The sequence below is a fragment of the Rhamphochromis longiceps genome, linkage group LG1, assembly GCF_057381845.1.
Source record: "Rhamphochromis longiceps isolate RC_006_pf linkage group LG1, R_longiceps_female_GT1.1, whole genome shotgun sequence".
In the NCBI taxonomy this organism is placed as follows: Eukaryota; Metazoa; Chordata; class Actinopteri; order Cichliformes; family Cichlidae; genus Rhamphochromis; species Rhamphochromis longiceps.
Genome location: NC_140557.1, coordinates 15,495,315 through 15,508,253, shown reverse-complemented (window position 1 = coordinate 15,508,253; position 12,939 = coordinate 15,495,315). Strand labels below are relative to the sequence as shown.

Genomic DNA, 12,939 nt, shown 5'->3' with positions numbered 1-12,939 from the left:
ATGATAAATTAATCACTGGTAAGCAATAAAACCCAGCACACTGGACTTTGATCATGGCAAATGGCTTTATTTTTGTCACATCAACAGCACACTTAATGACACGACTACCATCCACAGCTCTTTTGTGGAAATCCTCTCAGAGATGAGGTGATTTGTACTAATGAAAGGAGGTCGTCCAGTGACAAGGTGACGAGGTTATAATGAATCAGCAAACTAACTCAAGTCTGTCAGTGATAACTATCTGCTCTCTAAACATCCTCAAACTTTAACACAAAACCTTGTCCAGATCATTTCATGAACAGTAAATGTGATCAAATATAAAAGAACCTTTTAAAAGTACAAAATTAATCAAATTACAAACACAAGTAGATATTATCGTATACATCGCGTACACAAAGCAAAGCATGTTATTTCTATTTCAAAGCGATATGCATACATGAGGCAAGCGTGGCAGCTAAAGCTGTCTTCGTACAAGGCAAAGCGATGACGCATTTAAAGCATGAGTGTGGATATTTTTTCATAAGTGCACTAAATACGTTAGCTAGCTTATTGCTGTTGCGTACACATACATTCTAGCATGTGTTAAAAAAACGGTAATGTGCAGTTACATTAAGTAACGTGTAGGTAATGTGAGTGCTTCTTTCTCTATGGGAGTAGATATAACTCTCAGTCTGCCTGTATGAATGAGCATCATGCAGTGACTTAACTATCAGAAAGCTGCAGTAAATGGACACCAGTTTGAAAAAGCAGTTTCTACCAAAATCAAGTTTCTAGTTTTAAAATCACTACTTTGCTCAATGAACTCAGTTTCTCAGTATCCTAAAGTGCTGCTTGTGTTTCCTCTCCTTCCTGCACATTAAAGAAAAACATTAACAGACCTCATAGTTACTACTGCACAGTTACATGGAAGACTGACATAGTCACAAACATTATTCTGCGATTACAGTTTAACTTCGCACACAGGTTTCATGACGTTAATACAGGTACTGACCACTTCAGACTAATAGCAGCGCATAATTTCGAATTACTTTTGACTGTGCCACAGCTAATTTTTCTTCTTCTGTTAGCTACATTCATCATCATCATCATCAACTTTATTTATAAAGCACTTTAAAACAACCACAGCTGACACAAAGTGCTGTACATTGGAACTGTAAAATAAAATTACTTGAGATATAAATAAAAAACAAATAAAAGAAGAGTGAAATCATTAATTAAATAACTACTGCATTAAAAAAGAAACTAAGTCTCACTGAGGTTAAAAGCCAAGGAATAAAAGTGGGTTTTAAGACGTGATTTAAAAGTGGACAGTGAAGGGGCCTCTCTAACATGCATGGGCAAATTATTCCATAATTTTGGAGCCACAATAGAGAAGGCCCTGTCCCCTCTGAGCTTCCTCCTGGATCTCGGTACCTCCAGGAGCAGCTGGTCAGCTGACCTGAGAGACCGACAGGGTATGTGGGGATGAAGAAGCTCAGAGAGGTAAGGCGGGGCAAGACTGTGTAGACATTTAAAAACAAACATAAGAATTTTAAAATTAACTCTAAAAGACACAGGCAGCCAGTGCAGAGAGGCCAGCACGGGGGTTATATGCTCTCTTTTTCAAGTTCCTGTTAGGAGTCGTGCAGCCGCATTTTGAACCAGCTGCAGACGTGAGAGCAATGACTGACTGACCCCCACATAAAGTGAGTTACAGTAGTCCAGGCGGGAAGAAATAAAAGCATGGATCACTGTTTCAAGGTGCTGCCTCGAAAGAAAAGATTTTAGTCTTGCCAGTCGCCTTAAATGATAAAAACTGGACTTCACCACTGCTCTGATTTGGTTGTCCATTATTTAATGTTTTAAGATAAAATTGCAACACGGAAGTTCAACTGTATTGAGGTAGGTGGTTTAACTGATGGACAGACTGAGGAGTGACACAGATTACTAGATATAGTTAATCCTTTGTAGCACAAGTAGAGGTGCAGCTATTCAGGTAGGACAGGTATGAAAAATTAGTTTCAGTGCTGTGTATAATTTCATAACAAAGCGGGTCTTTGCTAACAAGGACTGTGTACCCTTTTATGAAGCGCATAATCTGTCTTTGAATACACTCCACAGGACAGCACACAGTACATTTTGATATTACACCAGTTAATAAGTAGGCAGTGAAGCGAGATTTAAGATTTGAAATTAAAATGTAAAACTTGAAAGTACTTGTATTAATCTGAAGTGTTAGCTCGAACTGTGCAAGTTTAACTCCCACACAGAAAATATATCTTCTTCATCATTGATCTTAACAGTGCACAGAAATGGTAAAGTTTCCTCTAGTTCCTTATCCTGCGTCACACATATTTTATCGCACTTCCCTTCTTTCGTCTGCAAAGGTTCAGAGCTCAAAAAGTGTTGTTATAATCAGTGCACAAAGATATTTGATTAGTAAAACCCAAAAGCAAGTTATATAAAAAATTAAATGCATCTAATAAATGAAACATAATCCCTTCATAATCACTATTTTACTCATTCAATATTCTATCTAATTACTCTCCCTTCCTGAATTGGCCTGTTTCAGTGTGTATGTGATGTAGGTAAATACTAATATGTACTTCACTGCAAGTATAAGTAGTTTCTTAAAAAGTGGATGAGACATCCAACATCAATCGCCTTGTGATTAAGAAAAGGAAAGACAGAAAAGAAACGTCAAGAAACGTAAATGTTTGCCTGAAGCTGAGTTGATTTACATTAAGATTTTTGCATTGGTGTGTCATGTTATAAGAAATTCTGCACAGCAGCCTGGCAGACAGCATGTTGAGTTATTGTAAACTGGTGATTTTGTATTTTCTTTTGGTATAAAGGATCCAACAGCTCAATAACTGCTCATGCTTTAAATTTTAATTACAAGCCATAGCTACTTTATAGTCATTTTGATTTCTCTTACATCCTATCCAAGGTTACCTCAGTTGACACTTAGGTGTAGGTTTTTTATTTTTATAGAGTAATAGTTAAAAATGTAGTTTGAAGGATTATTATTTTATTTTGACAAGTAGTCCAGATTTTAACTTCTGTAATCTACAAAATTTCAACTCACCCTCTCACATATCAGATGTTTCCTCAAATTGCTCTCATGGCTTGCATAGGAATATACTTTAATACAAATCCTTCAAAGTCCTGCTATTAAAACTGAAGATTTGTCTCTTTTGATTGATATTTTGGTCAATGTGACACACTTTCAGCAATTATTTCCTGTCTAGCTGCACACAAGGGGAAAACATGAGCAATATTATACCAATCTCTTTCTATGACAGTTATAAGTTAACTTAAAAGATTCTAATGCTGAGAACAGCAAAACTGGAAAATACACCATCCTCCACCCAGGCTTTTCTTTTCCTTGTACCCCCATCCTACTTACACTGCCCTCTCTCTGCTGTCCACAAACTGGACCATCTGTTTGCGAGCATGGGAGATAACTGGAGTGAGAGGAACAATGGGTGTACCAGGTGTAATTGCACCAGGAGTTGAAGCGGCAGGAGTCGAAGCCGCAGGAGTTGAACCTACAGGAGTTGATGCTGCAGTAGTTGAACTTACAGGAGTTGAAGCACTAGGGGTCCCATCTGGGGTAGCACCCGGTGTTGTACCAGGAGTGGCAGGGATGACGATGACAGGGGTGGGGCCCAGGCTTTCTTGTTCTACACGGGGCTCCAATCTGGGTGTGGATGTGACAAATCGGGCCTCCCTGATCCGGTAGGGACTTCGGTAGGTGGAAATGGGTGACAGCTCTGAGCCCCAGCCAAGATAGCTCCCACTGGAGGGAGACTGCACATCTGCACTAAAATACAATGTAGTGCTTGACTCTCCAGGGACCCCTGATTTTTTATCTGGGGAACTAATCAGGAGGGGGGAACGCCGCTCAGGTGACCAGCCGGGAGTCTTGATGTCTAAAGAACCCACCGAAGAGGCCTCAGTCAGAGACGCCTCTTTGCTGTCGATGTGGCGGAGGCTTCCTGGTTGTTGAGGAGACGAGAGCGACGGTGAGCCATAAGCAGCGCTTTGGAACTCCTCATCACCTTAAAAAAATAAAACATTGGAAAGAAAAGTCAGTTTAAAACAATACACACGTATACTGCAGGGGAGTCAGTGCTAGAGGTAAGAAACATAGTGCAGTCTATATATTTGCTGTCTCTGTGATAAATAATAAATGCACTGTACTAAAGGTCATAGCTTATAATGCCTGTAATATCCTAATTTTTCTTTTAGCTAAGAATGAACAACGTAACTCTGGTATGTTCAGGGTATAGACATAGTGTAGAGAAATCTGACTCTACAAAGACACAGAGTGCTGCACTGCTCTCCTGCTTTACACACTACTGCACACTTTCTGCTCAGCTCCAAACAGCAGACAGACACTGTTACTAACTTTCTGGCAAGATTCTTATAGTTACGTAAAACTAAACTAAAAACTAAACAAATATGTGCATTTGGGATCTTAGAAAACTAAAATAAAAAGAAAACATTGAGGTGTTCTTAATTTTAGTCGTTGTCAGGTCAGTTTGGTGAAATTTTCAAAGAATAAAAACTAAACAGAAATGAGAAAACCCACTGTGGAAACTAACACAAACTAAACTGAAATAAAAACAAAAATAAAAAAAACTATAATAGATCCGCTTGCCAGTGAACACAGCAGAGCATTGAGCTGCTAAAGAGATCGATATTTGTCATTAGAGTTGATCTAACCCTCCGACAAAAGAAAACAGAAGCACTCTAGAGCAAAATTCCCCAACGCGCAGAGACTACACTAAAACATCGATGTTTTATTATGTTTTTGTTACAACATGCTGACGTCAGTCTGTCTGTATTGCAACATGCTGACGTTAGCCTGCTTTTAGATTAACAAGCTGATGTCTGACCTTTGACCTTGATGCATTACATACTAAAATGGTGCATTTTATCATCTTTACCCACGTGATTGGAGCAGAATTGGCTGAAATCTTTAACTTCTATAAGCTGTTACTTAAAATTTTAAAATACAGTCATTTATGGCATAATTATCACTTTTGTGTCGTAGGGCAAAAGAAAAAGGAAAGTTTGTTGTACAGCTCTGTCCATGCTTTTTCATATGAAATATTACTTGATATGGCTTTTTGTACTTTTTTTCAAGGTCAACTTCGACCTTGGGCACTAACAATGAAGGTCAAGTCAAATGCTTAGCCAACCTAGGTTCCCATGTCCCCGAAGAAAGTGTTTATTGTTTTGATTTTTGAAGACAAACCATAGAAAACTGTGTATAATATAAAGTAATTTAACCTTTTCCCTCTGATAGTGCCACGCTAGAGTCTTCTTCTGCAGTTTCTTCAAAGATGACCTCCTGGACTGGGATGATCTCTGGAAACCTTCTCATATCCTGAATAGTTGTGGGAGGAGCTTTTCTCACTGGTCGGGCCACTATAGTGCAGTGAGCTGGCTTTGGTGGCTGGACCACCTCTCTCACCTGGATACATTACAGACACGTGAGCCTCAGACTACAACAAGCAAACATAATGTATCCTTTACAGAAAAACAAGCCTTTTAGTAGTTATCCTGATGTCTACTGATACTCCTGATATTTATTCTCATGACCACACTAAATGCCTACTGTCCTACTGAACTAACCCACCAGGTTTCAGCTCATAAGTGGCTTAAATAAGCAATGTACTGTATTCTTAGTTTAGAATAGACACAGTCCCCCTTTGTGGTGGTCTAGATAAGATGTTAAACAAAACTCTTGCCTCTGAAACCTGTGAAGGAGCTGGTGGAGGAGGAGGTTGAGCAGCAGCAGCAGCAGCAGGTTGAGAAGCTGGTTGTGCGTGGTAAGAAAGCTGTGGCTGAATTGGTGGAATCTGACAAATCACATCAAAAGTATGAAAATAAACTCCTTTTTATATAATCACATTTTCTTAGCATTGGGGCCAGGTTTGGAAAAACAAAATTTTATCATACTGATCAAAGTCACACCTTAAAACAAAGCAAAACAAAACAGTAAGTTTTAGGAAGTCCAGCTACTAAGATGTAAAACTCAAAAAGACAACTAACCTGATGGACACGTAGGTCATCAGGGGAGTGAACTTCTTCAGACAGACCCATCAGTCCAGCCAGTCCCCCCTCACCATATGCAGACCAGATCCTTGAAACATCCCCTGTCTTCAGAGCTAAGCGAATCAGCAGCCAGTGGTGATGCTTCCAGCCCTCCCATTGGATAGGAAGGTCCATGAGAGTCCCACCTCCTTAACAGAAGATGCACAGTCATTCTTCAGATAGATAGATAGATAGATAGATAGATAGATAGATAGATAGATAGATAGATAGATAGATAGATAGATAGATAGCAACAGACCAGACAGTGTTGCATGTCGATGAAAAGTGGGCGTGACTTTCTCCTCTAATGAGAGTGTAGAGCCACGCTCCATGCAGGCCCCGGCTATTCCCCTGTGACGAATACTCTGGAAGATTTCAAAAGACTTTGGATGGAGGAAACGATAGTACAGCACCAATGCTATCACTCCTAAAGACAAAAAAACCAAGTGTCAGGAAGAGGAACATTGAGGCCTTGAAAAAGTTGTTGTGTTCCCTTTTTATAACTTGAATTTGCACATGTTCTGCGTCTCACCAATGAGGAAGCTGCAGAACACTGCAGCTGGGATTCCCACAGTATCCCAGGAAACCATGGCAAACATCCAGGAGGATGCCAGAAGAAGAAAAGCGTTCTCTAAGAACATAACCTGAGGAAGAATAAACAGACATCCAATCCCAAATCAAGATTACACTGATTTGACATTTGAATCGTTTATAGCTAATGCATGGCATCTGCTGGATGTTTTTCCCCTCAAATAATATGAAAAACACTCTATGATCCCAATAATGCGAGTAACTATCTTTGTTAGCACGGTAAAAAGCCGTCTGTGAAAAAAGTACTAATGTGAAATTTTCAGCATTTTATGTATTCCACCTAAACGCTAAAGTAAAAAGCAAAGCTCTGCACAGCTGAAATGCAATCATTTTCAAAGTCATTTTCAAATATTATGTATGCTTTCAGGTTTCTGATGATGTACTAAACTTACAGCTTTTCTTTTTCAAATGTAATTTGTTACAGTGTCTCTGTTTTGTCAGAGCCCCCGGCATATTAAACCCACAATATCATGAGCAGACAAGCTTGAAGTGAACACAAACACACATACCAGATAAAACCCAGCCATGCGGTATCTAGATTGACCGTACTTCACGTTGAGGAAGAGGAAGATGTGAATAGCTCCCAGAACAAGATTGAAGAGCCTCCATCGGCTTGTTGACCTTATGATATCTGTCTGCTGGGACACCATCCAAAAAGTTGCTCCCAGCCAGTGGACACCTGAAACAGACACAGTCCTCTTATGCTTTTTCTTTTTTTTTTGTACACTGTTACAGTGATGGATGCTCATATTAAACAGGGTCAAAGTTTCAAACAGTTTTTCTACTGTTCATTCTGTGTGATGTCAAAGACAGAGGCTATCCCTAGCTGCCCACAACTGGCTGTGAAGACTCACCGATGACCCCGAGGATCCACTGTTTGAAGATACGTGTGAAGAGCATGAGAATGGCAAACCTGGATCCCAACATACTGACCTGCAGAAAGAGAAACCATACGTGTACCAAAAACACAAGCAAAACAACAAAACACATGCTTATGACATGCCAAACACAGATGCAGTAGCATTACTGATACTGTTAGATACTATGTTGTAAACACTGCTTGTTGCGAAAGCTGTTAAACATGCCCACCCTCCACAGCAGTCGACAGAGCATGGCAGCTGGTGTCATTTGCAAGTGTCCTGGTCTGATGAGTGAACAGGCTCTGGCATAGAGCACTAAGGCCCAGCCAAGAGAAACCAAACACACTGCAAAACACACTGAGGCTGGCGAGAGAGAGAAACAGTGTGTGTCAGAGTGAGACAGAGAGAGAGAGAGAGAGAGAAAGAGAACAAGGACAAGAAATATGAGTACACTGAAATACTGAATCACACAAGACTTCAAGATACAAAACTGTCACAGGCATAATGCTGGAATCAGATTTACAGCAGCAATACCAGTTAAAAGGGTATATTCTGAATTAGTTCTCTGTTAACATTTACTTTAACATTATTATTTTAAATAAATCACAAAACAAGTATGTTATGAACTACCTGGTCAGCTGAGGGTACTGTCAAAAACTAAATGACACTGTTTATTTAAAGATTTATTTCAGCTCTTCCCTTATACACAAGCCATAGTAGATCATAGTAGATGACTTTTAGAGCACATGCTCTTTGTGATCTAACCCCTAACGAATCTGTCTCCTCCAGTTCAGGAACTGGGGATATTTTCTGATGTGATAGGCCAAAGTGTAAATGACTACACCATGAAGCAACACTTAAACTGTACATTTTCTAAATTTAACCTTAGATCACTTAACTTGAGAATAAAAGTGGTCCTAAAAAGAGCCCTGTTGCACACCTTTCTTTATTCTCAAAGCTAACAATTTGAATATTTTTTATTAAAAAAAAACTACATTAATCTCAAAACTCTCTGAATAAGAGAGACCTTACAGCCAGCTAAGGTCTCTCTTATTCATCTTAATTTAAGTCCCTACCATCTTCTCAAAACTATCTGAGAGTAAATTTGTTTATCCGCTGCTTAGCAGTGAGTAGTTAGCACACACTGGATTTATTTCACTAATAGCTCAATGTTCCATCTGGAAATAATACAAAAAAATGAACAGGCAGACTAAGCTAGAAAAGACTACAACAATTATCCAACACTGAGATTTTTTTATAGCTGAAGGTTGTTAGTCCTGTTGCAGCACTTTCACATTAAACTTTTATTTCATCTTGATTGCATAGCCAAAGGCCATAAGAGAGGCATTATGAACCTATCCACTGCTGTAAGATAGGCATAGGTACACTCCGACAGTAAGTGGTGATGTTACTGGTAGCCAGTAACATCACCACCAACAAATACTATCCAAATTTACAACAACTGATTACCTCCTTTTATTTTTTCATTATATATTTTTATCTATCCATATTTTGTGTATTTTATTCTGCACATATTACACATTCTATTCTGTAAATATGTTATTTATTGTGATTATTACTTGCTTTTCTTTTACCGCCAATCTGAGACAGTACTCCTACTCCATGTACTATTGTAGAAAGTATGACTGTGCAATGACAATAAAGAGTTAAAGTTTAATTAAATGTCCTTTTTCTGATCTTATTATCAAACTTGAACACACGCTTTCTGGTTTCTGACTACCTGGAGATTTGACTCCTATATCAGTACAAATTAGCACATAAGCGTGGAGTAGCGTCTCAGGGAGGGTGACGACCAAGGCTTCGAACAGACGTATGGCAGATGCATCAGCCTGCTGCATGATCTCACTGTACGTATCCTCATCTGGCAGGCGCATGCACTCCCACAGCCTGTGAAAACCAAAGATGAAAATAAATTAAGAGTTATACAAAGAGAGAGAGAGAGAGACCTTTCTCATTTATGATCATACAAATCTGGAACTTAAACCTGATTATTGGACACTGACTGATTAAATTAATTAATTATTACCTTTTGAAAAGTCCCAGATGCAGTATGTGTGTCCAGGTGAGAGACTTCCTGCGAATTCGTCCATCTGACAGGTACCAAAGGTAACTCAGCCACTGGGGACCCCAACCTGATCATAAAGAATTATAAAAATGAATAACAATTTGTTTTTCTAGAGTTATTTATTGATCTGTTTGTTGTAGATGTTGTCACCTGGCAGCAGGAACAGGGCAGTGAAGCCAGCAAGATAGCCATAGTTGTAGTTGTGACCGATCCACAGATAGTACACGAAGCAGTAGATCACTGAGGAGAAAGGGAAAGATGTTACCTATAGCATGTCACGCTTACAGGCTGCAAACACTCAGACAAAAAAAACTTGCCATACAGCCTGAAATACACATGCAGGCACTACATGCATTTATTTAAGTAGTGAGTGAAGTATATTTAAGAGTGTTACTTAAATAAACTGTTTTGTAAAATAGGCTACATCTCACAGTGGCCTTACATAACATGACATAAAGTGCTCTTAGGTTTAACAATGAACTGTGAAACTGTGAAACTCAGGGATGTTAGATGTTAAAAATAATAATTTATCCCACAAACCTAACAGTAAAATAAAAATACCAATATTTTTCCCTTTTTGCTTATTTTGTTTTCACAGCATTCATCTCTTCTTCTCCTTTCTTTGAATATTTGGCCAGAGCAAAATTAATGTGAAAGAACAGATAAATACTGGTAAAAGAATTCCAGTTGGCCATTATATCAACATCAGCCAATCAATCATCACTGGTCAGTATACTGATCCATTTCTACCTAAATTCTTTTCTGACATGAACATGCACTCAGCTGATTATGACTTTGCACACAACACGCTTGACATTTTTTTTTTATAAAATATAACAACTAACTCACAAATCAAACAGTACAGAAAGTTGTTAAAATAAGATCAACTTTGCCAAATTCAAATGGTCATTGAAACAAAACACAGTGCACAGTAACATGGTTCTGCTCTCCGGCGTAATAAGTACATGTAAGAAACATTTAATTAAGTAGAATTCCCCATGTCCTTGTCCTTTCAAATCTCATATCTTTACTTTCACATGAGTGAGTGATACTGCCTAAACCAGATGTTATTTGGATGAGCCTCACCAGCACATGCAATTATATGATTAGCATGATTGTTGCATTCACTGACTGTCTGATCTCAGACACCTGAACACCATCTGCTCAGCAGTGGAGATGCATCTAAATCCTGAGATCAAGTGTTCCTCCTCATTGTGCCGCTGAGCTTTCTGTTTGTTCTGCTTTACTACAGTTATGTGTCCTGCAGGTAACCTGTTGCAGCTCTGTGAAGCTCAGTTTTTCAAACTGTTTCCAGTTTTTGCAAGTGTTATTATTATTATTTTTTAATAAAGCTAAGGAAGCTCTGTAATGATTCTCTCCCATTTATTTTAATTACTTTCTTAAATGTTTTGTGGAGATAACTGAACTTCTAATACTAAGAAAATTCCTATTTTTATTTTTTACATGGCATTTGCTTTCTTCTTGCATCTGTAACATTGCTGGATCCTCTTTGTTGGTACTTGGTTAATAAATTTTAATCTTTGCCACACAGAATAATGGTTCAGTGTTGTTGTTTTTTTCTTGTGTTCTTTGCTGGGATTCATATTTTGGGGGCAGCTTTGTTGCTTGCTGTACCACCCTAGTCTTGAATAGAAGGGCAGAGTGATTATACCAACCTCATAAACTACAACATTACTGCAGCGCATACACCCACATACACCCATTCTAAGAACAGCTGATCTCTTGGCATTACACTGACTCTGATTTTAGATATATTGTGTGCATGTGTTAATGCAAACGTTGCACTCTCTTCTATAGGATTGTTTATGTCAGGACTAACCTAAAGCATGTGATCAGTGGATCATTGCCAAAACATGCACATTTCAGTCTGCAGTGTGTCTCCACACTTTCTCATTGACCTCTGTTGTGCACTTCATCCCATCCAAGTTTCATTGACAACAGGCCGGCTGATGCCTCTCCTCTCCACATCACACTCTCTGAGGCTCTGCAGCTCTGCCTCCCTCCATCCCTGCATACATGTAATCTGAATCGTTTCAGCTCCGAAACAGGCGGGCTGTCCGGACAGACTAGGCCCCGTCCTGGGGTACGCCCATCCCCTCCGTCCATTCATGTACCTCCAAAAAAGAGCGCTGAAATATGACAACATGGCTCCCCTTTGTTTTTATGCAGAAAACATCACCCAGACCAAGAAAAGGCACAGTTCAAATTATAGGAAAAGTCTGACATGAGTCAGCAGTCTTGCCGCATACAGGATTTCATAACGAGCGGTGTACAAAAATAGGAAAGAGACGCTGTGACTGCGGACTTCTGCTGAGGCTCTATTATTCATGACAGCACAACGGAGACGCTGAAGTAAAAACAAATGCACAACTTTGTATTTTAACGTAGAACAAGATGTCACCCTAACCCCCCCTGTCTCATCCAGGCATCCCTCTGCATCCACTGTAGTCCTCACACTGCACATCCACACGCCGTGGCCAGAAAAGCACGCACAAACGCGCACGCACACACAATAAAGTAAAAAAAAAGGGGCAGCGTTTTGCACAGGTAGGTGATCACAATCGGCCAAAACAGCGACTGAGGCATAATGCTCAGTTATGTGTGTGTGTGTGCATATGTTTTGCATGTATGGATGTAGGTGTATGTGTCCCAGGTAGGACTCACGCGCCGTCCTCTCTGCAACCAGGAGAAATGCGGTAAAGAAGAAGACGCAAACTTGGCAGCACGGCATGCAGGCCCCTCCATTACTGGGGGTGGCCGAATAGTCTCGCATCGTGGAATTAAACCCTGAAAAGGGAGGTTTTCGGGAATAACAGCGTGCTAGTCTTCAGGCCGGTCCGTGCTGTTCTGGTCTCGGTCGGGAGTGTAGCTGCAGCAACCCGCTCTCCCAGCCCCGTGTCCCCGTCCCGGCGTCAGCGCTCGTCCCGTTAAAGCGATAGCACCGATGTTTCAGGACTTAGTAAGATGCATTGGTATTGCCTAGATTTTTATACAGTCAAATCAGATAAATATGAAGTTGTTCTCTAAGCTAAGATTTTGGACTGAAATTGTAAAAGCGAAATGATTTTTCCCTGCAATCTTCTGCTCAGTCATTTTTGTTTTGACATTTTGTCATTCAAGACATAAAACTTCATAGGTCAAGAATTGTGTCTTGTGTCTGTATCGTTCTGTCTGGTGTTGCACTGTCTTTGCACTTTGTGTAGTCCTGTGTTGATCGTCTGTTATATATTATAGGTTTCACCATGGTCTTGAAGGAACGTTGTCTTGCTTCACTGTGTACTCTACCACTGTACA

The 12,939-nt window shown here is 39.7% G+C and overlaps 1 protein-coding gene across 1 annotated transcript; it reads right to left on the bottom strand.

The window, feature by feature from the left end:
- Positions 1-61: 61 nt before the first annotated feature.
- xkr5b (XK related 5b) lies at positions 62-12,534 on the bottom strand. The gene is made up of 13 exons (XM_085397616.1): positions 12,310-12,534; positions 9,775-9,864; positions 9,586-9,691; positions 9,280-9,446; positions 7,768-7,901; positions 7,533-7,611; positions 7,188-7,357; positions 6,620-6,731; positions 6,347-6,514; positions 6,046-6,236; positions 5,742-5,852; positions 5,281-5,464; positions 62-4,043 (listed from the first exon to the last, which is right to left on the bottom strand). Exons 1-13 carry the CDS (start codon positions 12,416-12,418, stop codon positions 3,385-3,387), a joined length of 2,280 nt encoding a protein of 759 aa, XP_085253742.1. The 5' UTR covers positions 12,419-12,534; the 3' UTR covers positions 62-3,384.
- Positions 12,535-12,939: the final 405 nt, after the last annotated feature.

Excerpts from the sequence above, each read along its gene's own strand:
- xkr5b (XM_085397616.1), bottom strand. The coding sequence starts at position 12,418 with ATGCGAGACTATTCGGCCACCCCCAGTAATGGAGGGGCCTGCATGCCG. Across the intron at positions 6,515-6,619 it reads GTTCTGCAGCTTCCTCATTG|GAGTGATAGCATTGGTGCTG; the intron begins GTGAGACGCAGA and ends TTTTGTCTTTAG. Across the intron at positions 5,853-6,045 it reads ATGACCTACGTGTCCATCAG|ATTCCACCAATTCAGCCACA; the intron begins GTTAGTTGTCTT and ends GTGATTTGTCAG.